Source organism: Podarcis raffonei, chromosome 5, assembly GCF_027172205.1.
Source record: "Podarcis raffonei isolate rPodRaf1 chromosome 5, rPodRaf1.pri, whole genome shotgun sequence".
NCBI lineage: Eukaryota > Metazoa > Chordata > Lepidosauria > Squamata > Lacertidae > Podarcis > Podarcis raffonei.
Window position 1 is genome coordinate 21,210,116 of NC_070606.1, and position 20,587 is coordinate 21,230,702.

At 43.8% G+C, this 20,587-nt stretch overlaps 1 protein-coding gene across 3 annotated transcripts in view; it reads left to right on the forward strand.

Moving 5' to 3' along the window:
* ANXA11 (annexin A11) overlaps nt 1–20,587 on the forward strand; it is a 40,894-nt gene that overhangs the window by 14,565 nt on the left and 5,742 nt on the right. For all 3 annotated transcript variants that reach the window (XM_053388169.1, XM_053388168.1, XM_053388170.1), the window contains exons 2-11: nt 8,839–8,899; nt 9,545–9,657; nt 11,405–11,812; nt 12,167–12,254; nt 14,266–14,360; nt 15,694–15,807; nt 16,599–16,689; nt 18,169–18,248; nt 19,200–19,256; nt 20,431–20,524. In XM_053388169.1, the coding sequence (XP_053244144.1) occupies nt 8,848–8,899; nt 9,545–9,657; nt 11,405–11,812; nt 12,167–12,254; nt 14,266–14,360; nt 15,694–15,807; nt 16,599–16,689; nt 18,169–18,248; nt 19,200–19,256; nt 20,431–20,524 (1,192 nt within the window). In that variant the 5' untranslated portion in view covers nt 8,839–8,847. The remainder of the gene's footprint in view (nt 1–8,838; nt 8,900–9,544; nt 9,658–11,404; nt 11,813–12,166; nt 12,255–14,265; nt 14,361–15,693; nt 15,808–16,598; nt 16,690–18,168; nt 18,249–19,199; nt 19,257–20,430; nt 20,525–20,587) is intronic.

A 20,587-nucleotide genomic window follows, 5' to 3' on the forward strand; every position in this document is an offset into this window, starting at 1 on the left:
AATAGGAATATGCAGTGGCAAATGGTTCCGGGTAATTCTTTGTTACTGTTTATATAGTTGAATATATTTTGGTGCGCTAATACTTATTAGTGAGGCCCATAGCATTCTTCTGTAGTTGTGAGGAAGTTTTACTTTGAGGAAGACTCCTTTGGTTTCCCCCAGAGTTTCAAAAGACTACTTTCCCTTTGGATATTTAAGATGCCTCAGAATATTTCAGTTCCTCACAGCATGCAAGTCTCCGTTCTCTCTTCAATTGATCAAAGTACTTCAGCCAAATTATGGCACACGTTGGGTTTGGTTATATATACAGTGTCTCAGCATGTGGAATGGCTGTAGAGATGTAGCTCCCTTGGTGATATTTTTGACCACATCTCTAATCTTTCAGCGCAGGAAAATGAATTGATGAGATGGAAATGGATTAGAACTTCCAAATGCCCCAGGACATTGAGAAGTCTGAGAAGTATCTGATCAGACAAGGTTTCATCTGGGTTTCCTGTGAATTAAGAGTAGAATTGCAGAAGGTGGTGCTCTATTCCAGTGAAATGCTAAAAGGTGCAACACTTTAATTTAAAAAACTGCCCTGCAACTTCTAAATTAGTAATTCACGGCAACACTTCAGAATATCATTTGCAATCTAGCAACAACTTTCTGGTCATAACTATGAGGTTTCAATCTGATAAAGAGTTATTAAACCATTGAAACAATACATGTAGAGCTCCAAACCATTTCTTGATTCAGTCAGTTTGTAAAAGCCACATAAACCAGAGTGTTCATTTACAGATGTTTCGCCCGTTTTCTTTTGTCCGTGATTGACAGCAACTTGCAGGAACAGCGCGAGTGTCTCACATAAGAAAACCTCTCTGTGTTAGCTGGATTGGGTCTGTTTAAATAGTTGCATCTTGGAAAGGTCAAATGCACCCAAAGGAAATGCTGATAAAAAGAATTGCTGCCTTATCACTCATAACAGGCATGTCATAAAACAGAGTTCGAGGCTGCAGGAGACAGTGCTTCCTTAGATTAGTCAAGAGTCACAAACTAATATATAATGTGTTACAAAGGCGTCTCATGTGACTTTTAAGGTTTCTGTGTGATACAGTTGGATCTTTCTCAAGCTTAAAGGCAGGGCTTTTTTTCAGCCAGGACCCTTCAGAACTCAGTTCTGGCACCTTTCAGCTGGGCACCATTGCTATGATAAGAGAACAAGAGGCGTTCATGTTGAGTTCCAGAACCTCTTTTTCCCTAGAAAAATAGCTCTGCTTCTAATGTGTGGCCATCTTCTTGTGCATCATTGTTAGGCGCTAACATTTGTAGCTCAAGAACAGGGTATGTTGGACTAGAAAATTTGTGGTGTGAGTGCCCCTGGCTGCCTGGAAAAACCCATTGTTTTCAAATGGAGAACATGAAAGAGGCAGGTTCAACTTCATTCAGAAACTAAGCAAAAGCACTTCAGTTTTATGTCGCATGCCACTGAACTTGATGGAGTTCTTTCAATTTAAACTTCACTTTTGTGACCTAGGCCCACATTTACAGCTGCAATGTCAAAATATTACATTAGGCTGTGCTATGGATGGCTTTTGACAAAGTGATCCCACATATTGGGTTTCTTCCTTGTTCAGCTGGCAATGTGGGTAGCTCCTATCCAAAGTTGCTTGCCTGGCTCTGCAACTCCTAAATATAATTTTCCCCTTTGGGTGGGCCTGAATATTTCTCAGCTGACAGCTGAATGCAGAGTTGGCTGGCTGGCTGCAGGGACTTGTCTTGTTTGAAACTGCGTGGAAAAGGAGGGAAGCTGTAGAGTGTGTATGAACAGACCACGCCAAATGCAACATGTTCTAATAGTTCGTCCTATATTTGGGTAGCTTGTCCTCCTGCTTTGTGTATTTGTACTTGCCCTTTGTCAATATTGTGTCATCTGCGCTTATATTTTTAAGGGAGCAAGCAGAACACATGCTCTAGGGATTGCTTTAAAATAATGGCAGTAGGAGCTGAGAGTAAATTTCTCTAGGAAAACCACTATCTATTTTTCAGGTTTGTTTCATGTATTGCAAAATCTAATCAGTTACCAGGTTAGCTTAAAAGCACACCAGTGATTGACTAAAAGAAGTTCCAATTAAGTGGGCAGCATATATATTTTTTTACAGAATTGTAAGGCAGGAAAAGCACATTCCATCTGCAAGTTATCATAACAAACATTTCCCTCTTCTCTCTTTGCTTTCAGAGGATGTTGAGTTACTGTCCCGTCCCCCACCCAATATTCTTTGCAAATTGATATTGTTTGCCTTTGTAATACCTTTGTAATGCAAGTTGTTTACTCTTTCCAAATTCTGCTGGTGGTGTTATAAGGCTGCTAGCTGGGATTGCAAAATACCACCAGAGTCCCATCTGATACTGTTTTCCGGAGTTGGTTCCGGGGGCCCTTTGGTGAGTTTGGGGCTGTTTGTTTAAGATACTTTGATAACATATTACCCAATGCAGGTACGGTACCAGAGAGAGAGAGAGAGAGGGAGGGAGAGCTCCACAGCCTGTGCATGCTTGCAAACCAGGAAACAACATGATGTAACCTCCTGCCGTCATTCAGAATTTCACTTGAGCCTGTACATGGAAGGCTGTGGGATTTGCATGAGGAGGAAAGAGGATGCTAGTCAGGTTCGGCATATTGGTGGATCTAACTCTCAAGATTGTTGTAGTGCTTAAGTGTTTCTGTTTTGGTGTGCTGGCAGGATTGATAACAGCCATCTATCTCCTAAACTTATAGCATTTATAGCATTTTTATCCCACCTTTTTCTCCAAGGGGTACATGGTTCGCCCCCCCCCCCCAGTTAATCCCTACAGTTACCCTGTGAGCCAGGTTAAGAGGCTATGACTGGGCAAAGGTCACCCAGTGAGCTTCATAACTGAATGGGGATTTGAACCCTGAACTCTCTAATCCTAGTCCGACACTCTAACTGCTACACCCCACTGGCTTCCAATAGTAGTTCTGCTATGGTGCAGCTCTGTAGATTGAGTAGCTAAATAAAAACAGGGAAAGCAAAATGTCACTTAGAGAAGGATCTGAAATATTTTCCTTGAGGCTTGGATTTGTTTTTTATGGTGTTTTAATGTGTTGTGAATCGCTCTGAGATTTTTTCCCCTTTAAAATATAAAGCGGTATAAAAGTGAAAGATAATAATAATAATAATAACAATAATAATAAACAAATTCCACAGGGGGGGTAGAAGACACCTACACATTCCGTTGTGGCAACCGTAACCTGGGTTTAAGGTGCCATTTGGCGATTAGCTCGTATATCTGAGTTTCTAACACTGCTTATTGCATCCTGCACCTGGTGGGAGCGTACTTGCAGTTGAGGCAGGTGACAGGGTGCAGGTGCGCAACATGTTTGCCTCTTTTACGACAGCCGGAATGGACTATGGAGTGGACTTTGTTCGCGACCTCGGTTTGAATGGGGAATCCAGGCAACACAGGATTCCATTGCATCCCAGGGATCTCCATGGTGTTCCCCGTATTGTTCTTGTTGCGCAGTTGCGAACACGTAGCAAGCCTTTGGTAGGATTTACTCAGGCTGCAGATAAGAGCAGCTCTGCTGCAGGGTTGATGGCGACTGGGAGATAACCAGGAACTTGCGAATTGTAGGGCTCTTGCCACAGAGCGAAGTCTGAGTCATTTAAAAATACATCAAAGAAGGAAGGAGGAAGGGCCTGGTTTTAAAAGGGGCTGAAAAAAGGAAGCAGGAAAGGAATTGCTTCTGAGGAGTTGCTTCTGCCTTTCCCATAGGGAAGGGCATTGTGCAAATATTACGGGGATTATGGCGACACTCTAAACACTTGGTGGTACCAGAAAATTGGGTAGGAGCAGTGCCCCAGCTGCACTCAAAGGTCCAAGTGTAGAAGCAAGTGTTCATCTCTACAAACTGAGAGCCAGGGCTTTTTAAAAATAAAATAAAAGCCACAGTTTCAAGGTGTCAGGTTCCCTGGTTTGCATTTACGGATAGCTTTGCTGATGAGCCCACAACTGCTGCTAGCAACAGAGATGACTAGTCTGTCAGCACTTGTGCCTAGATGGGCTGTGTGTGCTGTGCATATTTCCTTGGCTTGTCTCCTGGAACCAGTTCTTACTTGTTACCGGCAAGTGGCTATTTATGCACCTGGTTGAATGAACAACTGCCATTCCTTCCTTTCCATTCTCCACTTTTAGTTAGTTTAATCTAAGTCAGGCATAGGCAAACTCCAGCCCTCCAGATGTTTGGGACTACAATTCCCATCATCCCTAGCTAACAGGACCAGTGGTCAGGGATGATGGGAATTGTCGTCCCAAACATCTGTAGGGCCGGAGTTTGCCTAAGCCTGTTCTGTTTCCCCCTTGCAACAGTTTATTATAACTTTAAAAATCAAAACGAATTAAGATGGGAAGAACCTCCGAAAGGTTTTTAGAATGTCACAGTATAAGAACTTTGGTTTTAAACTGTGCTTATAGACTTGGAAGAGTTGAAGGGGACCCCCAAGGGTCATCTAGTCCCACCCACCTCCTGCGATGCAGGAATCGAACTCGCAACTTTCTGAGGAGCAAAATCACAACTAAGAGCTTTAAAGGCAACAGTTATTGTGGCGTAAGTTTTAGTAGGCTAGAGCTCACCTGATCAAGTGAGTCGCTCTTTCAAATGCAGGATGTCGTGGGGGCGGGGGTTGAAAGGCCATGGAATCTAAGATACAGCAGAATGAGTCTGACACCATAAGGAATTTCTCCCTAAGGAGCTTTCAGATTGTTAAGTAGGAAACTTGAGAAATCTAGAAGCAAAACCAAAGCAATTTCAGTTCCTGGTAATGGTGGAAATCCGACTGTTAATTACAGGCCTGCGCAACTACTGACTAGCCAAGCCTCACGCAGCTCACCGTGACCTGCCAGAGGCTTCACTGCTCTCCTCTTTTTAAAGGTTTGTCGAGCCACTTGGTGGGCCATCATCCATGGTCAGTCAGTTGGGTTTGTTGAGCTTACTGTGCCTCGAGTTGTGCTGGCCAGTAGTAGTAATAAATTGTATCTAGCATCCTTAGTTTGTGTTGCAGTGGCACACTCCTCTGTTTCTTTCAGTCTTGGGGAAACTGGTGATGGAAGAGGAAAATTGAGTGGTTCAGCTCCCCATTTCTCTTAACTCCCTCTAACTTGCTATGGGTGGAAACTTCCCTTGGAAACTGCATGAGGCTTAAAAATTCCAGTACAACATCCTGTTGTTGAGGACTGGCTATTTTCCTCTTGCTTTTGTTCCCAATGTTTCCTCCCACACTGATAAAAGGTAAAGGTACCCCTGCCCGTACAGGCCAGTCTTGACAGACTCTGGGGTTGTGCGCCCATCTCACTCAAGAGGCCGGGGGCCAGCGCTGTCCGGAGACACTTCCGGGTCACGTGGCCAGCGTGACAAAGCTGCGTCTGGCAAGCCAGCGCAGCACACTGAACGCCGTTTACCTTCCCGCTGGTAAGCGGTCCCTATTTATCTACTTGCACCTGGGGGTGCTTTCGAACTGCTAGGTTGGCAGGCGCTGGGACCGAGCAGCGGGAGCGCACCCCACCGCGGGGATTCGAACCGCCGACCTTTCGATCGGCAAGCCCTAGGTGCTGAGGCTTTTACCCACAGCGCCACCCGCGTCCCCCCACACTGATAGTAGGCTGCAAATTATCTGGTGGTCGGTTTACATAGATCTGTGTGGCTTTGCCCCCCACCAAATCAAAGTCAACCCGCTGGCTCTGAATGGCACCCCAGTGAGGACTCAGTGAAGCCTCATGGTTTTCCTACCTTCCTAGAACTGCAAAAATGGGGAGGGGGGTGTTAAGTACCTTAATAGGTTGCCAGTGGGCTACATTTGGCTTGACTGGTCAGTCACAATGGATTCTGAATTGATGTTACTGAATCTGTGATCTGTTGAATTACGCTAGAGGAGGAGGGAGGAGGCATGTTAACACTATTTTCCCCCCTTTTGGTCTGTGCTGTGTGCAATATGCTATAAGAGATTAGGGCATGGGTAAGCAAACTAAGGCCCGGGGGCCAGATCCAGCCCAATTGCCTTCTAAATCCAGCCTGCAGACGGTCTGGGAATCAGCGTGTTTTTACATAAGTAGAATGTCTCCTTTTATTTAAAATGCATCTCTGGGTTATTTGTGTGGCCTGCCTGGTGTTTTTACAAGAGCAGAATGTGTGCTTTTATTTAAAATGCATCTCTGGGTTATTTGTGGGGCATAGGAATTCGTTCATTTCCCCCCAAAAAATATAGTCCGGTCCCCCACAAGGTTTGAGGGACAGTGGACCGGCCCCCTGCTGAAAAAGTTTGCTGACCCCTGGATTAGGGCAATCCTTTTCAGTATTAACCATGGTTGGTGCCAGTGCATTTGTAACAGTGCACCTTGGTTAAATAAAACCATGCAGTTCAGATGAGAGGGTCCGAGATGTTTTCCGCTTATAGAATCAAAGAATGCTAGAGTTGGAGGGGACCCTGAGGATCATCTAGTTCAACCCCCTGCAATGCAGGAATATGCAGCTGTCCCATGCGGGGATCAAACTTGCAACCTTCACATTATCAGCCAACTGAGCTATTCAGGCTAGTCTTGTGCTTCCTGGGCACGAGTCCAAGCATTTGCCTTTGCCCCACAGTCCGTCCCCCCCAATACCCCACTCTTCCAGCAGTGAATTGGAGCAAACATCAATCCAGAGAAAATTGATGTTGGCTCTGATTTACCAGTCAAGATATCCCTGGGGGCAAGCAGCAGAAGAGTGAATGAGCCCTTAGTTCTGTAACACCTATGTAAAACTATTCTCGTCATGGGCAGGGGCATTGCTGGATGTCATAGTTTCAGAAAGTGCTGTGTGAAACAGCCATTTTAATTCCATTCCCAGTTAATTCCAAAAAAAGGCAATTCTAAAGGAATTTCCCTCTAAATCTCTTTCATCTTCCATCTGTGTGTAAAATAGGAATAACATAAGTGTTTTACCAGTTTCACTAGTTCATAACGCCTCTGAACTTATCCATGTGCAGCTTCTGGTTAGCACAGTTCTAACTGGAATGTGGTCCCACAGTATCGCCATAGTTCCTGCAGGTAACGCAGGGTGGGAAAGTTGGCATAGCAACGCGCTTTGGCTTCAGACGGACGAAGTGAATTCCAACCTCGGGGAGGCAGCTAAATCAACAAGCTTCTCTGCCTGCCGACTTGTGTTGCCTCCCAGCACAGTTCTTCGCTTGTGCTCCTTGTTCCCTCTTTCCTTGCTGGCATTTGGTGTGGCTGGTAGGAATGAATGAGCCTATTATGGTTGTATTTTTTTTTAAAGAGCTTTACAGTTCTAGAGGCAGAGGGATCTAAGTATAACATCAAACACTTGCTCTCCTGGATTTGTTCGTAATGGGGCAGATGTTTGTGTGCCACATCTGGAGAAGGCTCCCCTCTTTTTACTGGTTGTTACTAACAAGTAATGCTAGCTTCCATTGATGCATTTTCAGTTAGCTATGTTTCACACCAAAGCAATGTGTTTGAGTTCTTGTTAGCTCTCATTTGAAAACCTTTACTTTGAAAAGTAGAAGTTATAAATGTAGCTTAAAATAAAGGAAGTGGCTTCATGTTTTTACTAGGGAGAAAGAACTGCTTGTGGACAGGAGAGCTTGTCTAACAGCCTGATTCTGGGGGAACCACCCTGGGAGTATTATTTAAGTGGGGGGAGGGAGGGCAGGGAAGCTGAAGAAAAACAGGACCTGCTTTAGAAATTTAATCTGCAGCATGCATATTTAAAGCGTTTTATATGTGCAGATAAGTAAAAAAATGTGCTTGCAGCATACACATGCAGCATATCACTTGCATTTGATTGGCTGCTGGTTCCCCACTTTGTGAACATGATGCTTGAGCGAACAATGCATGTTCACTGTGTGGACATGCATTGCAGGGGGTTAGACTAGATGACCCTTGGTGTCCCTTCCAATTCTACAGTTCTCTGATTCTGAGATTAATAAGTACACATCTTCAGCCGTTTCACTAAAAAAGGTGCACCAGTTTCCAGCCTGAGGATGAAAAACCACTAAAGTGTCCTTATTTTACCTGTGATTGCAATCATATGAAAAAGTCCCGTAGCTACAGAGCTTTGCTGTTTCCTAAATCTAGATCTCATACAGTTTTGGATGGCAGGATCTCCTGAGATTGCCAGGATCATGAGGTTACAATTTATCTCAGTGATAGTGGCATCAAAACTATAAAAATGCACAACACGATGTAATGAGAAATAGTTGCGTAGTGGCTAGAATTTGACAAAATGGCCCTTCATTTGGCCACAAATCCTACTTTGAGCCACTTGCCATCTCTCAGTGTAACCTACCACAAAGAACGTTTTTGAGGATAATGGGTGAGGATGGGCAGAGCTTTGTGGAAGAAAGGCAAAACGAAGCTAAATTTGATGGTAAAATCCCAAAAGTTCAAAACAATCCCAGCTGCTTTAGTTTTAAGCTGCTGTGTGTTGCATATATAAGAATGTACGGAGAGCCTGCAGGATCAGGCCAGTGGCTCATATAGGCCAGCATCCTGTTCTCAAAGTGGCAAACCATATGCCTTTTTGGAAACCGCAAGCAGGATCTGAGCACAACTGCCTTCTTTCCAGCAACTGGTATTCAGAATATAGAATCATAGAATTGTAGAGTTGGAGGAGACCATGGGAGTCATCTAGTCCAACCCTCTGCAGTACAGGAATATTTTGCCCAATGTGGGGCTTGAACCTATGACCCTAAGATTAAGAGCCTCATGCTCTACCAACTGATATAAATAAAATATGTAATTAACACTTTGCATTGTATTAAATCATTGTTCTTCTTTTTGCAGTCCTGCAGAATGAGTTATCCCGGGTATCCTCCTGCCGGTGGTTATCCACCTGCTGCTCCAGGTAAGCTAACTGTATTTCATTTAAGAATCATAGTAACCTGGCGGGAATTGGATAATAGAAGGGTGCAAACCAGAGGAGTAGTGCAAATAACCTTGGATTCAGCCACCAGCATATTCAGTTGAAGGGATCTCCGGTTTGTAGAGCTCAAGAGGCCTGGGAGAGCTGTTGCCAGTCAGAGTAGACTGAACTGTGGCTGATAGACCACTTGTCTGACTCTTGTATGCAGCAGCTGCATATAGCTTCCTATGAAGATATAGTTTACATTCCCTGCTGTTATCACCTGTTCTCTCTTACATTGTTAGAAGGAAGGAAGAGACCGTTCCTCCTGCCATGTACTTTGCTCTAGTGTCTGTTATTTATATGCTGCATGTTTTGCAAACAGATGATTATCTATTTGACGGCTGTTCATTAGCCTTTGAAATGCACGCATGGTTTTAGTGTAGCTTTCAGAGAACCAGCTGCTTTATGTTGCAACATCTGTTGGTCCAGGGATGGAGAACAGAGCAAAATGGAACTGCATCAAAGCGTGCCTGCTTTTGCCAGTGGCCATTACAGTGAAAATTCTGCCATAGAAATCCATATGCTAACAAACAGATATACAACTGTTCTGTAGCTCTTGTGTATTTTTATTTTTTAATATTTCAGGTGGCAACCCCTGGGGGGCTCCCAGCTATCCTCCTGCAAATCCTCCTCCAATTGGGCTAGAAAATGTTGGGAGCTATGCCAACCAGTTTAATCCAGACTATATGTCAGGCATGGTGAGTAATTTCAGTTGGAATTTGGTAGATCTTCCTGTTTCTGCTAAAGCCAGCTGTGAAATTCTGCTGCCTGAATTTTTGTCTTCTTTTAATATATTTAGATCCTGCTTTTCAAGGAAGGGCCTCATAGTGGTTTACAGCAGTTATAAAGTTACATTCAACGTCTCTTCCCCTTGTCTTCTTTCCATATCTGTCCTTTATTTCATCAGTGGTAAAAGCTGTAACAGACAGATTATGTTCGCAAAAGTATTCTCTGAAGCTCCTCCTGGTGGTTGCAGCAACAATACTGTTAGCACATTTGTAAAGCTAAGCAGGGTCCCATATGGTTTCAAACTGGATGAGGGACCATGAGTTCAGATTATTGCATTTCAGGGAGTTGGTCTAGATGGCCCTCAGGGTCCCTTCCAAATTTATGATTCTACAGTTCTGTGAAGCACAGTGTGTAACAGGGTGCTCCACACCCCCAATTCTGTTTAACATGGCAAATGAGATATTTGCATAAGCCCATATCTCAAGCAGGCAAATGATACAGAATGGTAAAACCCTGTTTATATGCCAATAAAAACCCCATATTATCGAGGAGGAAATGGATACTTTGCATGTGCAAAGTATTGGACATTAGCATATGCTTACATAGATGAAATGCAGAACATAAAATATAAAGGTAGAAAATATAAAATAAAAATTTCTATGCCATGGTTCATTGTTGTACGAACGAACCTACCTTCCCTATCATAAGCTTTTTCTGATTAACTGCAGTGCAGCTTGTTGTTCAAATTCTAAACTGTGGTTTTTACTGTAGGTAGAGAAAACAAGACAGATTCGTAAACTACGGTGTGAAGTTACCTTGTTTCCACTAAGCATAGTTAACCCACAGTTTGGGTTACCATGGTAACATGGCAAACTGCGGTTAATCAAAACCAGAAACGAAAGATTCCAAATTCATCTCTGCCACTGTGCTGGTGGAGGAGCAGGGAGCACACAAGCTCATTAGTAGTCTAGACTCTGGGACCTAGGGAGCTCTTCTAGCCTGTTCAAAAAGATGACCCTGTTAATAGTTTGGATTGATGTGGAGCATCACACAGATGATGATGATGATGATGATGATGATGATGATGATGATAATAATAATAATAATAATAATAATAATAATAATAATTAATAATAATTTATTATTTATTATTTATACCCTGCCCATCTGGCTGGCTGGCCCATCCAGCCACTCTGGATGGCTTCCAACTAAATATTAAAAACAATACAGCGCCATACATTAAAAACGTCCCTAAACAGGGCTGCCTTCAGTTGTCTTTTAAAAGTAAAATAGTTGTTTATTGCCTTGACGTCTGCTGGGAGGGTGTTCCCCAGGGCAGGCGCCACTACCGAGAAGGCCCTCTGCCTGGTTCCCTGTAACCTCACTTCTCACAGCGAGGGAACCGCCAGAAGGACCTCGGCGCTGGACCTCAGTGTCCGGGCTGGATGATGGGGGTGGAGACGCTCCTTCAGACAAGAGTAGCACAGTGGACAAGTAGCTGGGCGGTCTTGCCAAGAAGTCCCAAGCTCAAATCTAGTGAACCCCAAAGGTCTTAAGCAACCTCCTATCTTGTGGCTTCCTATCTGTAATAATACCGGCCTATTTAGATGGTGGTTGTAAAGATGTACATAGAGTGCTCTCAACCCTCAAAGTGTTACAGAAATGTTACGTGCTATTTGAGACACACGTGCTAACTTTGTGCATGTGCTTGTTCAGGCTTCCAACATGTCGGGAACGTTTGGTGGCGCCAATGTGCCGCAGAGCATGTACCCTCCAGTCCCTGGTGGCTACCCCCCGGTTCCTCCAGGAGGCTTTGGACAAGCTCCTGGAGGCTTTGGGCAACCTCCTCAAGGACAGCAGCCGTCTTACGGAATGTACCCGCCAGCGCCAGGAGGAAACCCGCCAACAGGAATGCCATCTTATCCAGGGTACCCAGGTGGCCCCATGCCAGGAGCAGGACAGCAGCCCCAGCCGTATCCTGGGCAACAGCCATATCCTGGGCAGCAGCCAATGCCACCACCAGGGCACCAGCAACCTATGCCAAGTTACCCTCCTGGCCCAGCTGTTAATCCTTCTATGCCATCTTACCCAGGACCAACAGTGCCCACCATTACTCCCGGAGCGGTAAGAGAACCTCTTCTTAAATTATTGAGCTTCCTTTTCTTCCAGTGTATAATAGGAAAAGTGCAAAAACTAGGTGTTTGATGGCACATGTTGCATCTGTGTGCCCCAGATGCTGTTGAATGCTAAAAAGTGACGGGAGGGAGTTCAGTTGGCGGTTGACAGGTGGTGCATGGGGAGGATGCTTGACCCTTACCCCACCACTTTCCACCAGCCATGGTTTCCTGGTATGCGTTTGCCACGTTGAGTGGAGGGCGAAGGACGGGTATTGATGTGTTGTAAGGGAAAGTGGCAGGCAGGCGAAGTAGCAAACGTTGGTTGATAGCTTTCTCCCCCATTCTTCTTTGGACACTGCAGTCTGGAAACCGAGGCACAGTCCGTGATGCTCCATCCTTTGACCCTCTGAGGGACGCAGAGGTGTTGAGGAAAGCCATGAAAGGCTTTGGTGAGTAGTGCTTGCACTCAAAAGTTGGGTGCTTTTTCTTCACGTAATGATGTCCTCTTTGTCCCACCCTTTTGCTTCTTGCACGTTCAGGGATAGTTTGGGTACTGCTTTGCAAAACGTTGCAGGTTACGTCTGTGTTCTGGGTAACGTGAAAGCGATTCTGAGCGTTGCATCTTCTGCCCTTGGAGCACAGCCTGTGACACTGGCCATGGGTCTGGCTTCTCTGTACCAGGGATTCGGAAATTCCGTGAGCCCAACAGATGTATGCCCAAGTACACATAGAATCATAGAAATGGGAAAATCATAGAAGTGGGTTGTCTAGTCCGACCCACTGCAATGCAGGAATCTCAGCTAAAGCATCCATGACACATGGCCATCTAACCTCTTCTTATAAACCTCCAAGGATGGAGAGTCCACCACCTTCTGAAGGAGTCCGTTCCACTGTTGAACAGGATCAGAAAGTTCTTCCTAGGGTTTGGTAGGATTCTCCTCCTTGTAACTTGAATTCATTGGTTCGGGTCCCACCCTCCAGAGATGGAGGAAACATCTTCCATGTGGCAGCCCTTGAGATATTGGAGGATGGCTATCCTATCTCCTCTCATGGAGGAAAGACTGTTCATGACTACTCTCCCTGTTGGAAGCAGCCGTGCTTCTGATTTGCAGTTGCTGGACACAGGAGGTGAGAGTGCACTTGTGTTAAGTCCTGCTTGCGGGTTTCACAAAGGCATCTGGTCAGCCACTAAGATCAGGATGCTGGGCTAGATGGGCCACTGGCTGGATCCAGTAGGCTCCTCTTACACTTGGGGCTGTTTCAGCAAGGCTGCAACCCACCTGTCCTACTCCAGATGTCCTATTGAACTTTAGGTATGGGGCAGGTCAAGGTGTGTGTGTGTGTGTTGTGGAATAAACAATAAAGCCAGCCATCCAAATCTGGCTTCCCATCCTTGCTTTGCAAAGTCAGTCACTCAGATATACCTTTACAAGCTGGAAGGAACAAGTTTAATGTCCACCTCCTCTTCCAGCTAGAAAACATAAGAGGGATTTTGTGGAGCTTGCTTGCTACCCTTGAGGGCAGGGCCCCCCAACACTCTCCCCAAGCCACCCCCCTTTCCGGTCCTGCTCTGTGCCTGGAGGGAATCTGGTCCTGCCTGGATAGAGAGGGCTGTGTATAGACATCAAACTTTTGCATGGCTGGAGTGGAGCCTACTGTGCAAAGATAGAAGGGCATCTGTTGCTGCACTCAAGTTTTCCGTAGTTGCTCATTCTGATTGCAACGCCCAGATTTCTATTCCTTTCTAGCATTTGATCTTTTCTTCAAGGTTGGAAGACCTCAAAAGTTGCTTTTAGCTTCTTTGCTTTTTGTGAAACATTTTTCAGTGTTATACAAATTATTTCTTTCCTTTCCCACTGAATTCTGTCCTGCTTTTTTTCTCCCAACTTAAACCTCTCCATTCCTAGTCTATGCAAAACGTGTATGACTCTTCAATCCAAACCAAATGCACAACTGTCCCTTCCCTCAGAAATTTAAATATTTGGATTTCTTTTTTTTTAAAAAAAAGTAATTGGAATGTGTGCGAATACCCCATAATGTCATACAGGCTTAGCTCATCTGTCAGGCTTTGCTGCCTAAAGTACAACAGAATATAGAATCACAGAATCCTAGAGATGGAAGGGACTATGAGAATCATCTGTTCCAATAACCCAACTCCCTGCAATGCAGGAATCTTTTGCCCAGCGTGGCACTCAAACCCACAACCCTGAGATTAAGAGTCTCGTGCTCTACCAACTGAGCCATCCCATAGTTACTCATGACTGCTGCAGATTCAAATATGCATTTGAACAAGTGATGCCATGCAGTGTATAAGGTGGCAGGAGACAATACACTTGGTTTTAAAAGTTGGCCTTTTCCGATTACTCAATGCTGGGTTAGATTCTGCTGAAGTGGATTGATCAGAAAGTATTATAGCGGTGGAAGAGGCTGCACTAAACACTTGATTCTGTATATTTTCAGGAACCGACGAGCAGGCAATCATTGATTGTCTGGGAAGTCGCTCAAACAAGCAACGCCAGCAGATTCTGCTCTCTTTCAAAACAGCTTATGGAAAGGTAAGTTCTCCACCATGAAATTATTCTTTGATTATTGCAACAGAGGAAGGAAGTGGAGGCAGAGCTAAACATGGAAGTCATGTGCAGTCGGTCTAGTTTGTATGTTCTTTGGCTTAGCATCATGCTGAAGTCGCCAGAGGGCTAGGATTTTGTGCCAAGGGTTAAATGGAAAGGGCAGGGTTTGAGGATGGATTTAAAGGGAGGGGTGGCATTTGTGCAGGTGTTCTGGGAGGCAGTTTTAGGCCTGCAGCACAGTTAAGGGAGAAGGAGTCTTTTGAGGGAGGCCTTCAAATGGATAAGGATGGTGGAGCTGGACAAACAAACGGCACAGGCAGGAATGCAGAGAGATAAGGGGACAAGGCCATGGAGGGGGGTTGCATGTAGGAACAAGGCAGCTGGATCTGAGAATGGACAGGAAGCCATTGGAGGGATTTAAGGACAAGGGGTTGTCACATTATCGGAATGAAAATAATGAAAGAGACTTTAAATATCTTGACACCCCAACGAATGAGAGGTACAAGATAAGTTTGGTAATATCTTGCAGTTTTCAGCAGGATGACTTTTGTATTCCTCAAACACACTCTCTTCATATCATCAACTTTTACTGGTCAGCCACTCTTAAAAACCTTTGCATCAGAGTTCTACATTTTTGCTAATGAACAATTATCATCATCATCTTAAGATTACTAAGTGTAAAAGCACAAAATATGTAACAAAATAACAATACACATTCTTCTAAGGAATTACTTTTGCCAGCTTTGTGCTTGCTTAATTTTTAAACGGCACCATGACCCTTTTGAGCAAATTATTTATTTAATAAATAAAATAAGTATTATGTTCCTGGGTTGCTGCTTTTTAGTTTATGACATTGTTTATAATGTGTTCATTTGCTTTTTCCATATTTCTTATGCTGTGAAGTTGCTCTCAGCATATCGTGGACATAAGAGCGGGGTTTAAATTACTGGCTACTATGGTTCATTGCCCTATTCAGCTGAAATAAAACCTAAAATTTGTGTGGCTGCAAATATTCACATTGTTACATTTGTCCTCTGCTCTGGTAGAAATTTAGTTTGTAAACTCCTTTGGGCAGAAATCTTACCTTTACCCTTCCTTATGTTACTCAATAAAGTGCAGTCGACACTGATTGTGCTATATTAATAACTTCACAGATATTACCAAACTTTTCTGAAGTCTGACATTGCAAGAAAAGAGATTCAGATCATTAGTATAGGAAGCTTTGGCACAAACCTTTTGTTTCTCATCCTTTAAAAAACTCACTAAATATTACTTTACAAGGGAAACATGTGGTGTTTTTTCACTTAAAAAAACCCAGGATTTGATCAAGGACCTGAAGTCTGAGCTTTCCGGCAACTTCGAGAGGACAATCTTGGCAATGATGAAGACTCCTGTCCAGTTTGATGTTTATGAAATAAAAGAAGCCATCAAGGTGTGTATGGTTTAAATGAAAGCTACTGTTGTTGTTACATAATTCTTGCCTCCCTAAATTCTTTATTTGACGCATCATCTTTCTCCTGCTTCAAGCCTGTCTTCAAAACCCACCATTCTGGATTTGCATGTGTGAATACCTATCCTGTGACCCCCTCCACCCAACCCTTGCAGTATCAGTTTTTATTATGCTACTGAATCAAGGGACTTCTGCTTATCTTTCTGGTTCAAGAGCTATGTACAGTGTGATGGGACTACGGTATACCGTTATCAAAAGCAACTCTCCATTTGTATAATTCTTGGAGGAGGGGATTGCACAGCAGTTGCAGTTTAATCTAACTGAAGAAACTGAGAGCTCTGTTGCAATGTTTGCAGTTCCTGCCCTCTACACCTGTGTCATTGCTCAGCCTGTGCTGGCATCCAGCAGTCCACTGAAGTGCGCATATGAAAAAAAAATGCAATAATAGTTCTTTTGTCCTTTGTGTGATGCGCTCCTGTCACATGTGAGAGGACACCTCTTTTGAGGTGGTCTTTGTCAACCCTCATTCTTAAAAGCACATTCAATAATACTTTATCTGTAGACCAGTTAAGTCTATCAAAAAATAGAGAAATCAAACTGAGCAATGGATTAAACATTGCAGACCTAGTAAGAGTACACTCAGTCCACGTGAGGCCTAGAAATAGGAGTCACGCCAATAAGCCTGGCACTCTCTTAGCCTTAAAAGAGGGCAGAACCCAGGAGACAAATGCTTCTGCCTAGTGGTGAGCTTGAGTGTCTTTTCCTTTTCTTAGGGAGCTGGCACAGATGAAGCCTGCCTGATAGAAATCTTGGCGTCTCGCAGCAATGAGCACATTCGGGAAATCAGTCGGGCATACAAAGCAGGTGAGTTTTCCTCTCAACTCTGCAACTTCTGCTGTTCTGATAGAAGGCCATCCCAATACCTTTAAAGATGACGGGTTTAAGTTGAGCAGAAACATTTGTAGGAGGAATTGCATTTTGGACATTGAGGTCGAAGGCTGTTCAGTGCATAAGCTGCTGCTTTGTTTATAAATTTGAGCTTTGTTGGTTTGTTGGGTGGGGCTGTCAAATTTAGAATGGAGAAGACAATTTACAAGGGCAAACTGGAGTTCATGAAGGTTCACCCTTTTTCAGGCAGTTGTTTGATCCAGCGGTTTGTGCAGAAAGAGCCACTTAGTGCAATAGTACATTGCTAACAGTTCCTGGAGCTGAATATAGTGTGTCTCTCTTTGTTCTCCTTCCCTGCCTCTGTATTTTGTGTGATTGCAAAGTGCTGTATAGACTTGATGCACCACAAAGATTGCAGTCTGTACCTGCTTTTTCTAAGATTAAGACCCATTTAGTTCAACGGTACGTGCTTCTAAGTGGACACATAAGGCAGCAATCCTGCACACAGTTGCTTAAGAATAAACCTCAGTAAAGTTGTTGAGACTTCATCTCCAAGGAAGCATATGCTGGATCAGCTTACAAATTCATAAAGGACTAACATCAGCTGGCATGGTCAGTGGTTTGGGACAATGGAAATTATAGGCCAGCAACTTCTGAAGCACACTACATTATCTAGGGTTTCATTTGTTTAAAACACATAATTTTAAGGGTTTTCTTGACAGTTCTTGGTTCCTTTTCTGTGCTGTATAGAATCCTATCATGTGTTTGATCCGCCAGCTGAGCTTACGGTATCCAAAGTTTGCCCTGATTTAGATGTCCTAGTTTTACTTTCCAGGAATAAAACCGAGAGCTCCCTCTCCCTGCCCCACTAACAGTGCTCCATAAATCTGCTTGCCCCTGGTGCGCTTACTCCCGTTCCCACATATCGTCCGTCCCCCCCACATTTTGAAGGGGGCAGAGACATCATCAAAGCACTGCTGAATTATCTTGCAAAGTCCCAGTGTGAGAGACGGAAAAAGCACCAATCACCCCTTTTCTGCCCATGGCAAATTCAAAGGAAGAAACGGATGATGGTTTCTCAAAGTAGGATTTGTTAGTATCTTTGGAAGCCCAGCTTGAGTGATGGAAGGTATCTTGCGAGGAGGAACTAGTGGGCCGCCTTAAATATTCCCTTTGGCTAGTAGGTCAAACCGAAATTGGGCTATTTACACGAACTACTTTTAGTGTAAAATTTCCCTTTTCATCTCCCCCCCCCCCTTGATATTTTGGCTGGAGTATAAAAGAGTGGAATGTGAATCCTCTCCCCCAAGCAGATGTCCTTGCGGTGTGTTATAAAAAAATAGATAAGAATTATCTCTTCCTCTCCTCCCTTCTCTTTCTTCCCACCCCAGTGATCCTTATAATGAAATAAACACGGACCATTTACAAAACGAGTTTCCTTTGTATTTCTCACAGAGCATAAGAAAACTTTGGAAGAAGCCATCAGAAACGACACATCTGGACACTTCCAGAGGCTTTTAATCTCACTGTCTCAAGTATGCGCAAGATCCTTGCACCCGGTTGTCCTGTGTTGGTGTTGCTATAATTTATACGTAACCCAAGTTCTCCTAAGATTTACATTCATCCATTGAAGTAAAATTCACAGAAGTATTGGGGTGATATCTGTTGTCAGGCATATTTTGAGTCCATTCCTTTCAGTGGTTCTACTCATGAGTATGACTAAGACTGGAGATCACCTTTATGTTTTTAAGCCAGTGTGAAGAGGTTATGCCCTCTTGCCTCTAATGGAGGGCACAGAACATCCTGGCTGTGGTACTGGATGTCGGTTCCCTATGATGTGATATAATTCAAGACGAAAAGCATTGGAGTTAATGGAATTGTATATTGCAAGTTTCTTCCCCCTAACCAAACAATTCTCCCTCCTCAATTAAAACATTAAAACTTTCCTCCAGAGGGCGCCCCGTGCTTCGGGCTGCAGGCTGCTGCCCGCAAGGCTTACGGATAGCTTCCTGAAGCCTGGAGAGCGAGAGGGGTCGGTGCGCACCGACGCCTCTCGCTCTCCAGGCTTCAGCGAAAGCCTGCATTCGCCCCATAGGACGCACATATTTCCCCTTCATTTTTGGAGGGGAAAAAGTGCGTCCTATAGGGCGAAAAATACGGTGTATATATATCTCTGATAACTGTTGTCCATCTATATTTTACCAAAGAATCTTAAATTATCAGATCTTGGATATCAAGTTAATAGTGATCATGTTTGAAAATATACAGACTGGTGAGAATTTGTCTGTCCCATTTAACCTTAATGTGTTGCAACATTAAATTGGAAGCATCATGAAACAAATACGCATGTTTAACAAGCAAATAGAACAAAGCATACTTTAAACTGTTCGGCTTGCTTTTTGCTGGACTAACAACCTCATTAGGCTAACATCAGTTACAGTGTTTCAAAAGCAGTGTTTCATCTTTTGACTTGGTAATTATTTCAGGGAAACAGAGATGAAAGTACCAGTGTCAACATGGCGGCTGTCCAAAGCGATGCTCAGGTTAGTATGAGGAGTATTGTCTAGTTTATGTTCCACACTGATTTCTTTTTAAAGGCCCAGCCAGATGGCTGCTGCATTGAGCAGACTCTTTCCCGGAGTGGTTTCCTTTAAACATCTCCTACTTTAATGAAATCTGAAACTTGAGACCGTGTGTACCCCCCCACAACCTGGCATGTTTCTCCTCTGGCCTAATTTCTAGCGTGGAAGTTACCCTGAGAACAGTTTGCTTTAAAAAAATATTCCTCCTGACCCCACAGCCCCTGTTTCTGAAAAAAGGGGGGTATTGGCATGGCTTTCCCTCAGCTCTACATTGAGCAGTTTGCACGGTTTCCCTTTTTCAAGTTACTACAGATAAATGATCTCAAGATAACAGCAATAAGAAGATTGCAATCGAATATATCGAATATAAAAAACCCTTCTCAAATTTACCTGCACCTATTCCATTTTTGGAACTATTTACTAAATGAATTGGTGCTGCAGTAATAATTTCCCTGAAATATGCAACTTTCTCCTTTTGGTTCATCATGTGGTGAATTTTTTTGTTTATTTCAAATTGTATGGAAGGAGGAACCACGCACCTTTCTCAGGGTTGCATAGACTTGTGACTTACAAATCTGTCAAGTTTTTCTGAGCGAAAGCATGGAGGGAGGAGAGTTGGAATGTACTTGTGGAATTTTTCATTCACCCCCATTTCACACCGAAAACGTTCGCTCTGTCACATTTTGGCTCGGCCCTAGTTATAAGGAATACGCCACTGCCATTTTCAGTGGCATCCCTTTGTCCCAATATCATTTTGCAAGGATTTTCGCGCCAGTAACTTTCAGTCAGTAGTATGAGGTGGGGGCAGTGAAATGTGCAGCTTAACAGCATCAGTTGGGATGCAAGGTGAAGTTGTGTTGTGTGCAAGGGGAAGAAAGCAAAATTCAACATGAGCCTGTAGTACTTTGGCTGCAGTCCCAGGTTGCTTGCATTATAGTTGCATCCTTGATGGTTAGGGAGGTTAGCAAAGGTTAGCTAAGTGAACAAAGGTGTGGGAGAGAAATAGGACCAGTCCAGAAATATCAAGATAATTAAAGAATGAGTAGTAAGGGAGAAGAAACCTTTGAAAGCAGAGTGAAATTTGGAAAGCAGCTGAGCTCAAGTAATGACCTGTGATTTTTCTTTTTCTTTTAAGGCGCTGTATGCAGCAGGAGAAAATCGACTTGGGACTGATGAATCCAAATTCAATGCAATTCTCTGTGCCAGAAGTAAAGCTCACCTAATAGCAGGTAATTTCTGTCTATACTTTGCATCGAGAGGATGTTTGGTGATTGTAAAATTAGGCTGCAACA